The following is a 21,635-nucleotide window of genomic DNA, read 5'->3' on the forward strand; positions in this document are numbered from 1 at the left end:
GTATTCATTTTTAAAATATATGTAGAACCGGTTTTCTAATTCTCCTCTCAAAATTAGGCCTTCAATTTATTTGTTTAATTTAAGAAATTTTATGATCATAGAAATAAATGATTGTTTTAGGAACATTTTTTTTCAAAAAATGTTCTGAAGCCCATTTTGGTTACTTTGAAAGATTATGTGCCATTTTCCACCGAAGTGTCTGCCATGTCATATCACAGTGTCTTATAGGTAAAAAAGGTCTTTGTAGAAAATTTTCGATATAGGTCCATGTTTTGAATGGGCCCACCTAGATTCCTCAGAATTGAATGAAATTTTGGTACAGCTCATTTATTCGGCCCAAGGACGAACGCTATAGATATTTGTAAAAATCGGTTCAAATTTAAATATAGCTCCCAGTTATATTTTCGTCCGATTTGATATAAATGATACAGTAAACTCCCAATGCGTACTGAATTGAGAGTTGAATAACATGTGTTAAGTTTCATTGAAATCGGCTCAAAATTAGCTTCCATATATAAAATCGTCCGATTTTATGTAAATGGTGCACCAAAGCACATATATTTCTTCTGATTTACAGAAGGAATTGTGCAGAGTGTATTAAATTGAGTCTTGAATCACTTAGTGTCGTTAAAATCGTTTCAGATTTAGATATAGCTCCCATATATGTGTTCATGCGATTTTATGTAAATGGTGCACTAAACTGTGAATGTTTGTTCGATTAAGACGTAAGATTCGTCGAAATTATTTCAGAATTAGATATAGCTCCCATATATACTGTTTAAATTGGTCCAGATTTTCATATAGCTCTAATACATAATGTTGCTGTATTTCATATAAGTGGTATACCAAAGAACCAAAGTCTGCCCGACTGACATGTTAATCTTCATAGATTTCAGAATGGTATGTTAAGGGTTGATTTATATTAGTTCAAATATCTATGTGGTTCAAATATTAAAGTGGCGAAGGGTATCACGGGTAGACGGCCTTGTTCGACCTTTGAACTTTCCTTACTGCTTTATATAGATTAGCTGATTTGTCTCGCGTTTTGGTCTTATTCCATCATAGTATGGGGAATATTCTGTACTCGAAATTGTCAGTTAATACCCTACAAAGAACAAAATTCATAGTACCTTCAGAGACTATCGAGATACAAACTAAAAGTCCTGTCCGAAAATGTTGTATATCGGTTCACATTTAGACATAGCCGTCATATAATATCATTATATGGTGCTATGCAATATCATTATATCTGCCTATTTTCGGTATTTTGTAAATTGCAGTAATTGGGGATTTAAGATACATGTTACATCCTGCCTTTACGGGGTTTGAGATTTTAGGAAAAAACGTCATTAAAATTAGCTTTAATCTTTATTTCGTATGCATTATGGTTTACAATATTTGGGTCTAGACCCACCTTTAAGTATACCGATCGTCATATCTCGACTAGCTGAGTCGATCTAGATATGTGTGTCCGTCCGTCTGTCCATTATAATTTGTAAACACGATACAGGCCATGTAGAATGGGTTCTGGCCAATGAAGACCCCTATTGTTTTTGGAAAAGATCGGTTAATATTTAGGGGATGAAATGGACCAAATACTTTATTTTTGTCTGATTTTCTGATTTTCAAGAGTTTTGGTTGACCTTTAAATTGATACCAATTATATGGTCGTATGTACTCAGATGTGGGAGCTACACTTAAATATTTACAGGTGCTACGTATTCAGACATTTTTTAGTAACCCAAAACCACACTAGAGGGCGGAAATATAGCGCAGATCGCTTTTAAAATTTCCTAGAAATTCCAGTTATGGTCAATCGATTTGCACGAAATTTTGCATAACATGAATTAAGCCTAAACCGATGTGTGTTAAATTTCGTGAAAATTGGTTCGGATTTAGATATAGCTCCTATATATACTTTCGTCCGATTTTAGGTGAATAGTGCACCAAAGTCCCGATATACCTTTCGATTTGTACGAAATTTGGCATAGCGTGTGTGAAAAAATTACAACATTTGTATTCTATGGGGAATATATTTACTTGAAGGACTCCGATAATTTAGTAGTATATCCAAAGGTGCCTATGTGTTCACGCACACACATGAAATTACGGATAATGACAAGTACGCTGCCTATCATTGTTGGTGATGCTGAGATTATAATTAGGGGACCAGGCCATTATTATATGCCGAACCTCACACATTTTACACGGTGAAAGGGATCTCACCAAGTACATACTTAGAATGGCTGTTTAAATTATGATCGGCCAAAATTTTACTTTATGGCTTAAATATTCACCTCTTGAAAATAAGATTTGAAAAATATGTCAGGGTAAGAAAGTGGAGATAGTGACCTATATTCGGTCAAAATGGTGAAAATATCGGGAAACATTGCCCAGGCTCAGTGTATAGAACCGCAGAAAGTTAAGTGTTCGTGGTAGTTGTGTAGGGTATCATATGGTCGGCCCCGTCCGACTATATTGCTCAGCTCACTGGTTCCAATCATTTGTGACATTTGTGCTCTATTTACAGAGAATTAGGTAGGTTCTTTGGGAGTCAGATCTTATTCTGAACCAATTTCATGAAAACCTAAAACACTTCAGTCTAGACTCAATTTGGTATGTCGTGCAAAAATATATCTAAAGCTGAACCACGTTATTTTCGACAATGGTTAAAACGATGTTCAAAATTTCGTGTAAATCGAACAAACTTAGGAATATAAGATCTGACAAAACAGCACACGGGAGCTATATCTAATTCTGACCCGATTTTCACCAATTTAAATTAAATTCTTCCTTAGGACTTATAAATGAGCTATGCCAAATTACATCCCATTCTTATAATAACAAGTACCAATCAATATGTGGATCAATTTATGCATGTCCTCAAAAGTAAATATAGATCCATCCCTCTACCAAGCTGTGTGGTGTAGGGTATTAAAATACCATTTCTTTGCATTTTGAATGCACTATGCTTGATTGCCGGTTTTATTTATCAGATCAATTCAATTTGATATGTTCACCCTTGGGTTGGAAACCCTTCTCATCGGCAACATATTCAACGGTGTAAACTTTGCCGTCATGCTCATCCTTCCACGAATAACTGCCGTGGACAACAATGGCTTTATGGTCTTCATGCTCATGTTCATTGCCGGGGAAGTCCTTAAGTTTACCTTCTTCTTGGAAGGAGGTGCCGTCACTGGTCTCAGCTCTGTAATCAATTTATACACAACGTTAATGTTGGATTTGTTTGTGCCAATTAAAACTTACTCAAAATGATAGCCATCATGATCAACACTAGAATCCAATTTAACAATTTCAGCATGATGCTCGTGATCGGATGTTGGGGCGGCCAAGGCCAGGGCACATAATGCAGCCAGGACAATTAGGTATTTCATTGTTGATGATATTTGTTCGAAAGTAAAATACTTTATGAATATTGCTGCAATTTCATGCAGGCATTTTATACAATTTGAATTTTGGGGGTGTGAGAAATGCATTGCAATTGTTATAATCTGCGTAGGTATATAGGCTAAAACCAGGTTTGGGTGTTCATTTTTTTGTTTTTTCTTTATTGGAAACCTGTTTAATTTAACAATAATTTGGCAAAATCAATTTGCTTGTTAATTTTCACCAATTTCAGATGTTCGAATTCAAAACACAATTTTAATTAGCTCAATTTGCTTATTTATCGTTTGAAATTTTTAATTTGATCGGGATACACTTCTGTGCACTTTGTAAGCGCAATTGTCCAAATATCGGCGTTTGAAAGCTTGCGTTGGGGGGTAATCTAAAAATGGAAGAGAAATATTACCTCTTTTCAAGACTTTTGTAAATGTGTTTTTCTATAGAAAAAAGACACCTCGGAGGCCCTAAGGAATTTTTTCCTATAGAAAAAAGGCACCTCAGGGACCTGGGGAATTTTTTTCTAAAGAAAAAAGACACCTCAGGGGCCTGAGGAATTTTTTTCTATAGAAAAAAGACACCTCAGGGGCCTGAGGAATTCTTTTCTATAGAAAAAACATACCTCAGGGGCCTGAGAATTTTTTTCTATAGAAAAAACATCCCTCAGGGGCCTGAGGAATTTTTTTTCTATAGAAAAAAACAGTAAGGAAAGTATTAAAGTCGGACGGGCCGACTATATGATTCTCTTCACCACTAGGTATATTCAACAGATGAATCCTAACAGACGTCGCATTTTAAAAGGACCAGTAAAATGAAATTGGATCCATAAACATGTCATTCTGCAACCGATACTAAATTTTTCGTTTGGTCAGATATAGAAGCTATATCTAAATCTGAACCGATTTTCACGAAACTTAACACACATCATTATAGACCTAATTCATTACGCTGTGCCAAATATCGTGCAAATCGAAAGGTATTAAGGGACTTTGGTACACCATTTACATTAAATCGGACGAATATATATGTATATATATATATAGAGCTATATCTAAATCTGGACCGATTTTCAGGAAACTTAACACGCATCATTCTAGATCTAATTTATTACGCTATGCCAAATTTCGTGCAAATCGAAAGATATATAAGGACTTCGGTACACCATATACATTAAGTCGGACGAAAATATATATGGGAGTTATATCTAAATCTGGACCGATTTTCAGGAAACTTAACACACATCATTCTAGACCTAATTTATTATGCTTTGCCAAATTTCGTGCAAATCGAAAGATATATAAGGACTTGTGTACACCATTTACATAAAATCGGACGAAAATATATATGGGAGCTATATCGAAATCTGAACCGATTTTCAGGAAACTTGACGCACATCGTTCTAGACTTAATTCAGTACGCTATGCCAAATTTCGTGTAAATCGAAGTATATATAGAGACTTTGGTACACCATTTACCATAAATCGGACGAAAATATATATGGGAGCTATATCCTAATTCATTACGCTTTGCCAAATTTCGTGCAAATCGAAAGATATATAGGGACTTTGGTACACCATTTACCATAAATCGGACGAAAATATATATGGGAGCTATATCCAAATCACCGATTTTCACGAAACTTAACACACATCATTCTAGACCTAATTCATTACGCTGTGCCAAATTTCGTGCAAATCGAAAGATATATAGGGACTTCGGTACACCATATATATTAAATCGGTCGAAAATATATATGGGCCAAATAAGTGACCTATGCCAAATTTCATCCAATTTGGATCATAAATGCTACATGTACTTTGTTTAAAATTTAACATGGACAGACGGACGGACATGCATAAATCGATTTAAAAAGTGATTCTATGCATACTCTCAAAAGGAACCATGTGTCTATCTCGTTTCCTTTTGCCTGTTTTTTTCAATAGAAAAAGACGCCTCAGGGGCACAGTACAATATTTCAGTTGTCAAAACAAAAATTGTTCTCGTTATATACGGAAAGTTTTATTGACTCCTTAAAGAGCTGAACACATTTATTTTGAAATTACATTCGATTTTAGAATATTGGAATGTGCTCGCCAACAGGTTGGAAACCCTTTTCATCAGCTACATAGTTTACAGTGTAAACTTTGCCATCATGGGGATCCTTATAGGAATAGGTGCCACGGACAACAATGGCCTTGTGAGGTTCGTGGTCATGTTCATTGCCAGGGAAATCCTTTAGTTTGCCTTCTTCGTGGCGTGAAAAGCCATCACTGGTCTCAGCTCTGAAATAATTTCAAAATTTTTTTTTTTTATAAATTTTACAATTGATTCAGTAGAATTAAAACTTACACAAAGGCATAACTATCTTCCTTATATTCAGCATCCAATTTTAGAATCTCAGCATGTTCGTCATGATCGGGAGCAGGAGCTGCCAAGGCAATAGCGAATAGAGCCACAAATGCAATAAGATATTTCATTGTTGCTGTTGGTGTTTTTTGTTGTTGTGGTGATTGTTCAAACGTTGTAAACTGTGTGAATATCGATGTTAATTCCTAGTGCCCTTTTATACAAATCAAATAGGTAAAATGCATATATCCACACCGACTCCTGCTGCTATGCCTGTCATTTGCCATTTATTTGTTAAGTAGAAAATATTTGACATTCCGAATATTTACAATAGGTTATTGTAAAACTTGTTCATAACAACCCGGAGAAGTTCATTAGACTCCAACAATCGAATGGCTTTAATTGATCTGTAAAATTGGAGATTAACAGACAGACGACTAATTCGCCAAGTAATTGATCAATGGAACACATTCCGAATTTCGATGAAAAACAAATTGCGATTCTCTTTGCTTGACATTTATAGCTACCGAATTTCGCATATCTAAATGTTGTCTAGACTTTGAAACAAATTTGTCAAATGTTATTTACACGTTACATATGTACACATATGGCGCCACAAAGTTGATACATGTGTAAATAAAAAGTAAATAAATAAAATGCCAAATAATATTGAGAAAATATGTGAATTCAATAGAATCGGACGGAATATAAAATAACCAACGCAGATGGGATATTGTCGGCATTCCTTATTTTTGTCGGTGTCGGTGTGGTTAGCATTTTTGGTATTTTTTTGAACTTAGGAACTTAATAAGAAAAAGCCTCGGTATTCCTGTACTGGTCCACGAATATTTTGGTTTTCGAAAACTTATATCGATAGACAGATCAATGTCTATAGGGAAAGGATTATACACTTAGGATTTGGAGCCGATCGATATAAGTCATCATCAGACTATATCTAGGTTTAATAATAGTGTTATGGTCTCCATTCACAATTACGATCGTATTAAACCCAAATTCGTAAAAATAATTTCATAATTTAAAAAATTTCACTTATTTTCTAATGTCGCGAAATATTCGGAGGGGAATCTTATTCTCAATCAGAAATATGTGTAGATATCATTATATATCATATGGTCTGCACCCTCTCCGACTATACAGAAATCACAGTATAGTCGGAGAGGGGACAGACCTTATGATACTCTACACAAATGCCGCTGAACTCTAACTTTTTGTGGAACTATATTCCACAGTTTAAGCAATATTTCGCGCAGTCAAAATTTACGTCATATGATTTCATTTTGTCAGATTGTCTTCCCCGTAGAAAATTTGTGAGATTCATTTTAATGTCGACGACTCTCTGAGTATATTGTAAAAAAAATTGTCGCTAAAAACTCTGGGTCCATTTGACCCGCTCCATGGTAAAATGTCCTTCTCCGTGTAAACTTTCGTGATGTTCAGGTCATAATTGTGACATTTTTAGAAATATTCAAAAACCACATTGAAAGATTTTTATCCCTCCTCTGGGATTTGAACTCAGGGCCTAACGGTTTATAGCCTCGCACACTAGATTAGATTTTTTTCTTCAGAAAAAATATCAACCTGACGGTCTCAGAATATTAACCTGAGGGTTTCAGACTTTTTCCTTAAAAAATATCAATCTGAGGGTATCAGAATTGTTTCTATAGAAAAAATGTAGAACTGAGGGCCACAGAATTTAAAAATGGAAAAATCGCCCAGGGTTCTCTGATTTTTTCTATAGAACCAATATCGATGCGAGGTTTTTAGGATTTTGTATAGAAAAAAGTATCGACCTGAGGGTCTCATATTTTTGTTCTATAGAAGACAAACTTCGACCTGAGGGTCTCATATTTTTGTTCTATAGAAGACAAACTTCGACCTCTATAGAAAAATTTCGACTTGACTAAAATTTGGACCTGATTTTTTTCTATAGAAAAAGTATCTATCTGAGTTTTTAATTTTTTTTTTCGATAGACTTTAGACTTGCTTTTTATAGAAAAAGGCATCATCATGATGTTCTCATAATTTTTTTCTACAGAAAAAAGGTTTGACCTTGGGGGTCTCAGTATTTTTTTTTTTATAAAAAAACATTGATCAGCATTTTTATACCCTTCACCACACTGTGGTACAGGGTATTATGTCTTTGTGCATATGTTTGTAACATGCAAAAATAATCGAGATAGACCCATGGTTCCTTTTGAGAATATGCATAGAATCACTTTCTGAGTCGATTTATGCATGCCCGTCCGTCCGTCTGTCCGTCTGTTGGTGTTAAATTGTAAACAAAGTACAGGTCGCATTTATGATCCCTATTGGATGAAATTTGGCACAGCTCACTTGTTTGGCCCAAGGACTAACCCTATTGAAAATGGGGGATGAGGATGTCTTAAGCGAAGGATTTTGTTAATCCGAAAAGAATTTTCGCTCTGATTTAAACAACTCCGCTTCAACTGCAACTTCTGGCGAGAAAAAAATTTAGTCACGCAAGTTTTATTTGCGGGAATAAAACGAAGTCATTGAGAAGTCTCAGTTTAGCTTACCATTCTCAAATTTGATGTTCTCATCTATTTTGTAGAACACATACAAGAAGACTTCTGAAGATATCTGGCATATCTCTTAGAGGTATGCCAGATACATACCATCGATAGGAGTTCTATAGCCTTCTCTCCTAATAATTATGTCCTTCTATAGTCTTCTCAAAAGGCTTTCAAACTGAATGCGGAGGATAAATAGTTCATAGAGGTAGTGCTGATACATACCAGAAGTTTCTTGACTTCCTCTGTTTTTAATACTCATTATATAGGTCTTTGGAATACCATCCAGAAGTCCACTGTTGGATTTTTTCTCTTGATACCTACTAGAGACCAAATTTTCACTTTGTACCAAATCCTGGTAAAGACTCACAGAAAACTTTAAAGCCGCATTCGACAGCCCTATTCGTTCAGAGGTGTTAAAGTCAGGTCTGCGTTCGGAATTCCTGTAAAATTAATAAAGATATGCAGGATAACTTTAACTGGCACAAGGCCAGCAGTTAAAGTCGGAAAGGACCTATCGCAAACCTTTAATACAGAACGAGTATTCAGACAAGGTGACAGTTTGTCGTGTGATTTTTTAACATCCAGCTAGAAAAGGTCATACGAGACGCAAAGTTGAACAGAAATGGCATTCTGTACTCCAAACAACGCATGTTACTTGTCTACGCTGATGACTTCGATATAATGGGTCGAACATTGCGAGCGGTAACAGACACCTTTGAACAGATAGAGGAGGAGTCTGCCAAAGTGGGTCTGGCAGTAAATGGCGAGAAGACCAAGCTGATGGTATCAACACGGAAGACGTCCAGTAGGCTCGGAGCAATTGCGGAATTTGCGAACTTTGCTACTATAGTCTAAGTAAGCAGTTTAGAAACAAGGCCACCTCCCACCTGACCAAACTCACACCCATATATTCTCTGACATCGGATTTGTCAGAAGTATCGAGCTGCAGCGACTACGTTGGCTACGTCATTTTGTAAGAATAGATGAGGATGCACCAGCACAAAAGGCATATAAAAGCGAGACTATTGATGGCTCACGCAGAAGGCCATGAATTAGATAGAAAGATCAAGTGGAAGAGAGCGTTTGAAAGACCTGTACGCCAGACCGACGAGCCTGGAAATCTTTATCAAAGATTTTAGACGAAGTTTTTTTCCAATACCAACTCTTGAGACACCTTTTGTTTCGAAGTGCTATTGCCACCAACAAATTTCGTACACATACAGTAGATTTTCGGTTGTCGATTTATTTCGGGTTCATGCTGAAATTTTTTCGGATGCAACGAGAGTGGTGGTGGAAGAAATTACAAAGGACGCCTCTTGGTCTCCTTCTTGATCTCCCGTCTTCTATACACTTACTTATTCTTCCTGGCTTCTATTGTTAAGATACCATTCATTTACGATACCTTGTATAGACTTTTTTATTGTTCTTATACTTTTTGGGGACACCTATTTAAAGTGGAACTTATAGTGGTATCCTAGGGAAATTCTTCGTTAGAAAAAACTTTCTTATTTTAAAGCTTTCGATTTCTAGAAGATCTTTAAGTGACCTTCTTTTGCTCTTTTTGATGATTTTTATTGGCGCGAATCTCTATTGTTCGGAGACCATTTAGGGTCCCTATACTAATAGTCATTAACTATTACAAGGAGACTCTTCCGGACGTTTTCTTTTCCAAGGAGACATTTTAGAAACCTCCTATATTAATAGACACTGTATTACTGGATAACTTCCAGGGACTTTTAATTGATGGATAGCTTCTCGAGCCCATTTTATTGATTCTGTGGCCCTTCTAAGGATTTTATATTGTCCTATTGATGAAAAACCTTCCTAATGCCGGTTTATTGCCTAGAGGAATTTCGTTAGGAGAAATTCGAAAGTTTTTCAATTGGTAGGATACCTTCTAGAGGCCAAATTATTACAAGGAGGCCATTCTGTGGTTGTCAATTTTATGGACACATTCCAATGGTCTTATTTTCATTTTCTAAAACACCCTCCAGGGGTTTTCTTTGTTAGGATACATTCTATTTACTAAGAGTGCTTCCAGAAGCTTTCAATTGCAAGGTTTCCTTATAAAGGAAAATTTTATTGCAAGGAAGCAAAGCAGCGACGGTGGATTTCTAGGGAAATGTACAGAGGTCTTGTTTCAGAAATATCTACTTTACTGGGTACATTCTATTGCTAGGGGAGTTTTTCAATTATCTCTTTTCTATTTATAGGATACATTTAATTTTGCCCTTAAACAAGAAAGGAAGATTATTGGTAGATCTCAATTTATTGCTAGGAGGCCATAGATAAGTCTTCGATTTCCAGGGGAACCTCCAGAGGCCTTATTTTCTTATACGGCATTTACATTACAACTTTTTACCGGGTTAACCTACTTTATGAGGATTTATTTAAAGGAATTGAAAATTTAAACCCCCTGGGTTAACCAAATCCGATTCAATGTAAAGGACCTTTTAGGAGACCTTCGGGAAGACATTCTAGGAACCCTCTCCGCTGGGGACATTATATTTGCTACGGTAACTTGCAATTGGTGGGGAACCTTGTAGAAGTGTTTTATTGCTAGAATACCTCTCCGAGACCTGCTTTTCTCGGATACATTTTATTGCTAGAACAATTTCTTAATTTGTTGCTTCTATAAGCTATCTTTGGTCACGACATATTCTACAGAGGTATTCTAGCAGGCAGTCTATCGCTTTGAGGCATTAATAATGACTTATTTTGCTAGAAGCCCTTCTTTTCTACATCTAGGAGATCTATTATAGCTATGATACATTCAATAGTTATCATGATGTTTTTATCATACATTTTCACAGCAGGGTAGATCCGCGTACCAAATATACAGATTCTCAGTCTATTCGTTCAATAACTTTCCTGTCATTTTTTTTGTTAGATTCTTATTGGGTAGCTAATATTCGCAGTAAAAAGTTATAACTTCGGGTATAAGGAAGATGCCTTCCATATTTCGGTCATTTAGACGCGTTTTCCAGCAGAATTTGACAGTAATTTGGTATTTTGGGTTTTCATAGGATAGCCAATCTCCTTACCAAAAATTACGAATATTGGTTTACTTTTTGTTCACTCCCTAATTGCTGCATTTTGGGGGTTCGACCCAGCTTTTCAACCGTATTGGCTGTAATTTGGTATTTTGGGTTCTCATAGGTGGCAAATTTCTTAATACCCCACATGATAACCCTTTAAATTTTAAACTCATATCCATTACATTGAATTTGGCTTTTGACGAAATAAAAACAAATGACTCATTAACTGCAGCGGCAGCTGCAGAAAAGAATGCGTCAAGCGTCAACACCCTCAATATACCCAACCATCAACAACAACTACAAAAACAACACCGATGTCGAGACCAAACAAAAGAATGAAACCAAAATCTTACGTTCATGTGTCAATGCTTACGTACCATCCATCCGTCCAACCACCCAATCGACCAACCTACCGATCATTTCGTCTAGCACATGCGGTCGGTCACATTTTTCATTATTCACAAATAAAATTTAGTTTTTGTCACGATTTATTTGAAAACTAAACTATTTTCTACATGCCTTTCCTCCTTTTTGGGGTTTAAAAATATTTCAGCAAATTTCAGTGTAAAAATATAATGAAAGCCCTATTTGCAGGGTGTTATCGCCGTGTTTTGTTACAATTTAAAAAGGCATTGGCTTTTTTCATTATTATTGTTATTATTATTATTATTGGGTTTGAACTTGAAATAGCTTATTATTTAGTATGCGTTTCAAGAGGCTGATTAGCGTATAAAATAAACAAAATAAAAATTACTTTCTGAAGTCCTAATATGGAATAAATAATATCGTTATAATGAGTTACACTTCGACATCATCTTTCGATCGTGAGAAAATATATCGTACATATGTGGGTATCTTGGTGTCTATAGTCGAGAGTACCACCGCAACGAAGAAGAGAGCTGTCAAGAGGCAAGAAGAGAAGAGTTTAATAACTACCGGGGCAGAGCAATCCAATTTCGACCAAACCTACTTGGAGTATCGATGTAGCGAAGAGGCAGACAAGATGATGGATGAAGTGAGCAAGTATATTGTCAATGTTACGACTAAATTGAAATATTTAACTGAACGAAAACTGACTGGCGCACAGCAGACGAATAACTATAAGGACAAGCTCGACTTGACATGCATTCCTTGACAAGCGTTGAAGAGGAATAGATCTCTAGAAGATTGAATAAATTTAAAGTCATCTGACACAGAGAAAATAAAGTCAATCCCTAATCAAAGGAAACTACCACGAGAACAATCGCACGACGGCCGGTTCTATGCACCGGATTGACTCGGAGGAATCAACTTCCGACCAAGGGCTGTCAAACCAGCAAGTACATGTTCGAGTATTTTTTCAATTTGGGAGCTTCATTACCCGGAATGTTTGCTTCTGATTCTTTTGGTCCGTGCCGGGATTAAGACAAACCCCGAACCATGGTACTGCTCAGTTTGTCACAACATCATCCATTTCAGGAGTTGTTCCGGCTTTAGCCGGATACAGGAGTACAACGAAAGGAACTACGTTGCTTCATGCCGCGCCAATGCAGTCCCCAGCGAGTCGTCTTCATCACAGTGATACACGGCATCGTCGTCTTCTTCGGATTACGTGACTCCCCCGCAATCTCCGCAGCAGCAACCTGCGCCGCAGCCACTAACACCGTACATTGCTGTCGCAACTCCCGATAACGTATCTTTTCTCCAATTCAACTGCGATGGACTTCGAGGGAAAATCAATGAGATAGTGGATTTTATGAGTCGAAGGAGTATTATGGTCGCTGCGATGCAGGAAACGAAGCTGAACAACACCTGCAGTCTTAGCATTCCTATTGCAACATTCTGTCCAGTATAGACCTACCTCGTTTGAGCTAGACTCTAGTGACCCATACATGGAATATATGGGTGTAGCGATCAAGTGTGATACCGTCGAGGTAGAGGTGCTTAAAGTTTAGATTCCGCCGTTAAATAGCTGTGCCCCGCGTTATTTGCCTGACATTAGTCATCTGTTGAAGGCAATAACCGTCTGGTGCTAGGGGATTTCAATGCACATCATGAGTTATGGCATTCCGTCCTAGGTAATGACCAGAGGGGCATTGCGCTGACCGAGCAAATTGATAGCTCAACGTTTTACACGGTGAATGAGGACATACCCACAAGGATAAGGGGAGACTGCCAAAGCTCACCGGATATCTCCATCGTGTCTCCGGGTCTGGCGAATGACGTGGCTTGGCAACCCGTCATATCATTGGGGCCAGACCAATTTCCTACTATCATATCCATCAACAGACCACCCAACTTCATAACTTCTGAACGCCGTATTGGCAAGAGTTCAGAAATTTCATCAATCGCCGCTTCAGAGAACTGCCCAACCCTTCTGATGCTCGGGTGGCAGAAAGGAATTTCCGGGACATCATCACTGCTGCAGCCGCTCGCTATATACCTGCGGGTCGTATACCCGAACTAAGACCAAACTTCCCAGCAGAGGCAGCGGGACTAGCGACTGAGCGTGATGAACTTCGTCGAACTGACGTTGGAGGTGAACAGGTTAGTCGGCGATCATAAGCGGAAAAAGTGGCTGGAACATCTGAAGTGTTGCAACATAAGTAGTGGATTGAGTGTTATTTCAACCGGCAGTTTATAGAGCACCCCGAGAGTGACCGGGCGAAGAGAAGAGTATTGCGCCGTATCTCTCTTCAAGTGGAGGAGGAACCACCACGTTGGATGATGTTGCAAGTGTCATTAGGAACGCGAAAGCATCCATGGCGCTTGGTCCAGATGGAATCTCCAAGGTGATGTTGAATCAGCTTGATGAGCCAGGAGTAGAATATCTTACGAAAGTCCTCAACTTGTCGTTAGCTAACCTAGTAGTTCACGATGCCTGGGAATGGGCAGGGTGGTCCCGCTACTGAAGCCGGGCAAGGATGGCCAGCAGAGGTGAGCCATACAGGCCGATCTCACTTTTGTCGACAGTAGCCAATACACTTGAGGCTTTACTACTCCCTAGCATTCGTGAATGCTACTCAGTTGCTGATCATCAACATGGGTTCCGGAAGCAGCATAGCACAACAACAGCTTTGCACGCCATTTCCACGCACATCGCAGAAGGACACAACCAGAACAGTGGCATTTGATACCGTCAGTCACACCAAGCTGTTCGAGGACGTCGACAGTACAACCCTCCAGCCAAGTTTGAAACGTCTTCAATCCTGCCTGAATGCCACCCTGAGGACTGCAACAGGGTGTCTCCTCATGACTGCAATAGACCACTTGCATGAGGAGACGAATATCCTTCCTGTGCGTCAACACAACAAGATGTTGTCGATGCAATATCTGCTTGGGTGTTATAGGAGTAGCCATCCAAACTGTTACCTAATGGATAGGCACCCACACCTAGGCATGTCAGGAAGGATCTCCATGATCTGGAGAGAGAGGTCCAAAGGTACAAAAGGGAGCCTTGAATCGGATTGAATCGTATTCACACGGATGCAGTTGAGGAAGCAGTTCAAGAATATCGTGTGAATACCATCCTCGGAGACCATCCGCCTATGATAGCTGCTGAAGAGCAGCAGATACCTCGACAAACCAGAGTGATCTTGGCACAACTAAGATCTGGATGGTGTAGCCGCCTTAATTTATATTGGGCACGAATTGATGGAGTGGTCGACAATATCTGCCCGGCATGACACGCTACATCTATTCAACTGCCCAACCAAACCCACTCACCTAACCCCATCTTCTCCCTGGACTCAACCAATACAGGTCGCAGTCTTCCTGAACTTGGAGTTAGAGGCAGAACCAGGTTAAAGAAAATAGAAAAATACACAGCGGTACTAGCTGTATATTCCCTGTGCAGCTAAATGCAAGAATTCTAAGTAATGAGAGGAAAAAAGTACAACTTTTCTGAGATGTTATCTTAATTGCGCGCTTAAACGAAACATTTGAGAGGGAACCTGAGAAAAAGTACCAAAGAAGTGTATTTTGGGTATCTAAATCAAAAGTGCAGCTATGTATAAGGCAGCAAAATTAAAACTACTTTATATCCAAACATTACACACCGAAAATATTGATCCAAAGCATCTAGTTCGATTATGGGTAATAATGGCCTAATTCTTCTGGCATCTTCTTCACAAACGGTACACTTTTTGAAAATTGCTACAGAGATGGTCAATAAAAAATTGAACGAACCATGTGTAATGGACTCCGGACTTTTTATTCAGTTTTAATCTCGCAGTTTCAAAACAATAGCGACCTTCATGTATGGAACTTTTGATTGTGGAATACACATTTTACCTCCCGCCCAATCCATGCTAACGCCATTTCTCCCTGTTGTATTCCTCTTACTATTTTAATATTAGTTATTTATAGTTGCAATAAATTAGCATGTAAAACATGTGTGCGCCACACCAAACCGCCACTAAGTAGGAAAAATCAAATCTATAATTGATTGGAATTTCATTTGACCATAACAATCAAGCCGATGTTGGCATACGTAATAAGCAGGGTTACAGTTGTGCGACTAAAGTAGCAATTTGCAACCTTTTTGATGTCATGTAACTGTGTTTGAATCTTTTTAAGCTCTGTGCGACTTTTCTTCTTTCTTCTTTTCTTCTAATTTAGATTTTTCTACGTCGTTTTTGAGTTCCAAGGGTATCTAACATATTCTCGGACCAGTTTTATTGACAAATTTATTTTTCTGTGCAACCTTTTTTCAAGGGAACGACTTTTTGTGCAACTTTTTTAAAATTGCCAGCGGTAACACTGGTAATAAGCCGTCGATGAGCTTTAAGGCATGTAGAGTGCCCACTGTAACACCGGTCATTTGTAGAACATTATTGTTTTTCTGTGCCAGCACGCGTTGATAAGAAGAATAAAATTTAACACCAGCTAAAATAATTGCAAAGAGACGAGAAAGAGAGAGATTGTAAGAAATTGTGTGTAATGCAATGCGGTGGACTGGACTGGACAGACATCGAGGCAACAAATGAAATACAAAACAATCAATCCCCATGTGCTTCATAACATGGAGACCTTGTTGCTGCTCAATAATTGAATTGTGTTGTGTTTATTATTTGTTTTGTGTTGTTGTTGTTGGAAATTGATTTGTGATGTGGAATCATCATTGAAGATTACAGTGGGTGGCGTAATTAGAATAATTCGGTTTACAAATAATTATGAATCACAATGGGCAATGTATTTGTAATTGCTGATAAGTTGTTTGTTCGATATTTTTTATTGCAGTTTAAGGTATTTAAGTTCCGTGAAAAAATCGGATAAGTTAAATTGATTTCCTGCACCATTACATTTTTGGTTAATCGCTCACAATTTACACCGCATAAGTGAAACTTCGCCTAACTGAAATAGCTTTTGGAGTCAAATATTGCAATTTCATATCAAATCACTCCGTGTTACTGTGAATCGTGAGAATGAAGTATAATAACAGAATATTTGTATTGAGGAATACACATCTTCAAAGCATACCCTAACAGATCTGCAATAATTTATGTCAAGTATATATAATTTTGACGTCGAAGAACGTTAAGTTCGTTCGGCCAAACTTTTAAAACCATTTGCAAAGTCAACCTTACACATGAAAAAGACAGTTCATAATAAAAATCCGAGACCTACAAATTCGATATATAATATGAATTATTGAAATTCCTAAAACTGAAAATTTTTTCGCTTATGAGAAGTTCGGATAACTGAAATTATTTTCAGTTAACTGAACTCCGTTTAGGTGAAAACATCGGATAACTGAAACAAACATCCAGATTTTTTCCATTTCAGTAAAGCGGAGTCGACTGTATTCAACGCATTGGAAAGGTTTTCCAGGGGTATATCTCGTTAGGAGTGTGGTATACATTGCATTGAATAGATACATGTCTCAAGATGAGGGCTATATTCGTTCCTCTGGAAGCTTCAAGGCTAGAAGAAATAGCAAATTTCAGTATCTGAAGTTTATGGGAGATGTATCCCAGTCGTGATTCCATTCTCCACATTATCATTTCTTCTTCGTCATTGGCATCTCTATTTGAAATATAAGAGGATCCCTGCTGACTGGAGGTTGATAATCTGATTATTTCCTCTTCCGTCAGGGAAGTGTCGTCCCATACATATATTAGCTGAAATGATTTCCTGACTTCGGCGTAAATTTCTATATCCCTCAAAGACTGCTGAGATGTCTTCTCTTGTCACAAGAGTGGCTTAGGGAATGTTACAGCGAAGGCACGTCCTTGTATCAGTTCGGTTTTACCCAGGGTAGAGGTACTGTGGACGCATGTGCAAGATAGCCTGAGCTGGTCAAATTCCAAATATGTCCCTGGCATATTTGTGGATTTCAAAGGCGCATTTAACTTCCTTTTATGGGATAGCGTGCTCACAAGGTTGTCAGAGGTCGGGTGTAGGGAGATTATTCCGAGATAGGAAGGCTTGTTTCATGGGAGCTTAGGTATGGAGGGATGGGCAGCCTGGTTCCACAGTGCTCCATTTGTGGTACATGTATATGGAACATAATGATGCATTCTCTGTTGCGGGAGCTAGCTGCCTCCTTCAAGGTTTGGGAATTTGCGGATGACTTTCTCATCATGATTCAAGGGGAAAGTCACCTTGAACTTGTAAATCATGGTGTGCAAGCTATGCAGGTTGTGCAGGCCTGGAGTGATCGAATTGGAGTGGAGGTGGCAACCGAGAAGACGGTTGCATGTTAGCATGTTTGTCAGTGTGTCGCACCGTTTCCGCGCCGCCTGATCTTGATGTAAGATGTAGGGCTATCATGTATAAGTTTAAGCGTGACTAGAAGTTGGATGAGGATGATAGGCTCAAGTCTTCTATCTGGTGGATGGGGATACTAGGCGGTACAGAACTATCCTTCGGGAGTGTGTTGTTGATAGGTGGAGGACTAGGTGGACGAACAGTGACCAAGGGGAGGTTGACGTACGAATTTATTCGTGACGCAACGTTCGTAGTGGCCCCCTTCGGTCTGGAACCTGATCGGAGGTTTTTCGTACAGCGGTTGTAAGCTGACCATGGATCTGTCGCCTTTCCAGCCTGACAGTTGGTATGGCCCCCTGGAACCATCGCGGTGGTTGTAGCTTCGACCCTCATCAAGGAAGAGTGTGCCGCTCTCCAATTTGTACAACACTACGTTGCTGGTGCGCTGATGAGCATTATTCCACCTGTGGTTCAGTCACTGTGAGGTAGGTCAAATGGCAGGTACTCACATTAAACTATTCAGAAACTGTCACAAGAGAGTCATTACAAGTTGAAGGAGGTAGTTTAAAAAAATTAAAATCCATATGTCATTGATTTAATGGCGACATGACTTGGTTCCCTTCTAAAATAGTATCCCGACTACTGCAGAGCGCATATAGGCAGGAGGTTACATTACACCCCAGAGTTAGGAATTCATTCTTTAGAGTGGGAAAACTCATGGGTAGACGAAGTGTATCGAAAGTCTATAACTGTACAGTGGCTCCATCTAGACATACATGGTACAACAATAAACGGTGCAGTTAACTGTTATAATAAAGGTTCTAACAGTTTAATTTGTTATGTTATATAGTTAAGACACGACTCACATATTTAGCCAAGACACGATTCACATTTTAAAACTTAAATATAACACGAAATTGGTTTGACTATTAATAGGTAGGTGGTGCATAGGTATTATATTTTATCAAAGAAATATCTTTTATACACATTTTTTACAAATATTCTGAATGTCTGAAACATGGATTTTAAAAATTATATTAACATCCGTTCGCGTCGGTAGCTGCAAAGAAGGAAATATCACAAGGGGAAAGACAAAAGTCGGACCAAGTGGTAGGCTTCACAGGAATTTTCTAAGTCAAATCCGAAACATCCCCAAGTGACAACATGACAGATTGTTCCGTATGCTCAGATAGTAGCGTTACAGGCGATTTTCAACGTAGGTGGATATTACCCATAACCCCCATATAAAGATCTATCCTGAATTCTTGGAGAATATCTTTGCATAAAATTTTCGAAATGGATCCACGTTTCCACATAGTCCACAAATAAATGTCTCTCTCTCCATTTTCGGTATTTTGAAAGTTTTTCGGCCGAAGTGGTTGTAATGCATATCAATTCGTAAAGGGTAAAAAAAACATCTTTGCATTTTTTCCCGATTTTAGCTATGTTTCGATGTAGATCTCATACAAAATCCTCTTAATTTTCGATACGCTGAAGTTCAAGCCCAGTTTTCCATCCTATGTGACTGTATATTTCTCAGAAGATAAAGTACCTACTAGCAAACAATTTACAATGACATAGCCCACATATTAAGGTCCACACAAGCCCTTTTTAATTGTCGGTATGTTGAAGATCCTAGCCCAAGCTGAGTGTCTGGATTTTCAAGTTTAAAGTATTTTAAGTCAAGTTCGAAGATGGAATATATATCGGTCCGCCTCTAGGCATAGCTCCCATATAACGGTATCTCCCAATTTTCGGTATTTTGGGGTTCTTGAGCGCGTTTTTCTACCGAATTCGCTGAAATTTGGTGTATTGGGTTCTTATTGGGTATTAAATGTCTCCATAAAAAATTATAAATATAGGTCCACTTTTTCGGGCAGCCTCCTTATAACGGTACCTCCTAATTTCCAATATTTTTCCTCTTTCTAAGGAAATCATGGCTGGCTGTTACACACGATAACTCTCGAAGGGAGCAACTGATTTCATCGAAATTTTGCTCATCGTTGTATTTCTTAGGAATTTCTTTCAAACATAAATTATGGTGAAGGATGGAGAATATCGGTCTTCGCTCATAAAATTTTTTAAATTGAGCTTTAAATATTTTTTTATAATACCATGCGAACCTCTTCTATTTACCAAGTCTAAATGAATTCCGAAAATGGGACCCATCTTCCACAAATGTTAAACATATTCAATATTTAAAAATCCCATATTAGGCGACTGGAATGTCGGATTTGACACTGTGTACATCGAAATATTTCTTTCAAATGGTATTCAAGTTCGAAGATGAGGAATATCGGTCCACTCATTCGGGCATTACCTGTACATAATTGTCAACATTTTGATTCAAAGGAAACCTTTTTAACTAAACCTGTATATAATGTGCTAAGATTCGTGAAAATCGGTTCAGATTTAGATATAGCTCCCATATATATTTTCGTCCGATATAAGGTAAACGGGGCACCAAAGTCCCTATATATCTTTCGATTTGCACGAAATTTGGCATAGTTTACTGAATTAGGTCCAGAATGATGTGTGCTAAGTTTCATTAAAATCGATTCAGATTTAGATTTAGCTCCCATATATATTTTCGTCCGAATTAAGGTAAACGGGGCACCAAAGTCCGTATATATCTTTCGATTTGCACGAAATTTGGCATAGGGTACTGAATTAGGTCCAGAATGTGTGCTAAGTTTCGTTAAAATCGGTTCAGATTTAGATATAGCTCCCATATATATTTTCGAAATTTGGCATAGCGAAGATAGAGACCCATTGCTCCTCCCCTTCTGGTACCAGGCTCACAAAGGGACAATATTTTCAAATTTTGTTAATCCAATATCAAGCAAATTGAATGCCCGATATAATCTAAACATTGCAATTTTTAATGCTTTAAACAAACCTAGATCATGTCCGAATATGGAACATATCGGTAAATTCCTTCTAGTATCTCCCCCACTAAGTTAAAATTGGCAAATATCGTATGAAGCGAATTGAAATATAAAATTTCATTTAAATGATGCACATCGTAATATGCTTACCTAACCTAGATCAAGTCTGAAGATGGAACCCATCGTTCCAATACTTCTGGTACCACCATCACAAAATGCGAAAATTTTGAAATATTGGAAATCCTATATCAAGATAAGATTTGATCCCAACTTTGCACATCGTAGTCATTTTATCAAACCTAGATTAAGTCCGAAGATTAGGCTATATGACAACTTCCTTATATATATTAGATGTTGTTCTATTTGCAGAAGTCTTGTAGAAGTTTCCCTCCTATTTTTTTATTTTAACATCTAACTTTTTCTAAATATGTATTTTTCAAAAATTTAATGAGTGTTCCCAACATATGATCTATTTCTCAGTTTGTACTGGGATTACCTGTAGGATTACCCTACGTTGACTTACTAATCTCTGCCATTCAGATACATTTCATACAACAGCCAATCTACATACGAGTACATTCATGTATCCAATCATCCCTACACTCACATTTGATTTGTGTTCTCTGTGTGCGAGTGTGTGTGTGTGCCTGTTTGTGTACTGCAGCTATTTGAGATATAGGAAATGCCAATTGAAATTGGACATTGGAACGTGACAT

The 21,635-nt window shown here is 37.9% G+C and overlaps 2 protein-coding genes across 2 annotated transcripts; both read right to left on the bottom strand.

Annotated features, from left to right (window-relative positions):
- Window positions 1–2,995: 2,995 nt before the first annotated feature.
- LOC133329407 (larval cuticle protein 65Ab1-like) lies at window positions 2,996–14,048 on the bottom strand. The gene is made up of 4 exons (XM_061537880.1): window positions 14,041–14,048; window positions 5,871–5,880; window positions 3,268–3,386; window positions 2,996–3,208 (listed from the first exon to the last, which is right to left on the bottom strand). The coding sequence occupies exons 2-4, from the start codon at window positions 5,877–5,879 to the stop codon at window positions 2,998–3,000; spliced, it is 339 nt and encodes a 112-aa protein (XP_061393864.1). The 5' UTR covers window position 5,880; window positions 14,041–14,048; the 3' UTR covers window positions 2,996–2,997.
- LOC133329406 (larval cuticle protein 1-like) lies at window positions 5,474–5,861 on the bottom strand (the record flags this gene model as incomplete). The annotated part of the gene is made up of 2 exons (XM_061537879.1): window positions 5,474–5,684; window positions 5,752–5,861. Coding segments are annotated over 2 exons (321 nt in total), but the record flags the coding sequence as incomplete, so codon positions are not given.
- Window positions 14,049–21,635: the final 7,587 nt, after the last annotated feature.

This window comes from Musca vetustissima, unplaced genomic scaffold (genome assembly GCF_032173495.1).
Source record: "Musca vetustissima isolate MV318-11 ecotype Yass unplaced genomic scaffold, APGP_CSIRO_Mvet_v1 utg17689, whole genome shotgun sequence".
In the NCBI taxonomy this organism is placed as follows: domain Eukaryota; kingdom Metazoa; phylum Arthropoda; class Insecta; order Diptera; family Muscidae; genus Musca; species Musca vetustissima.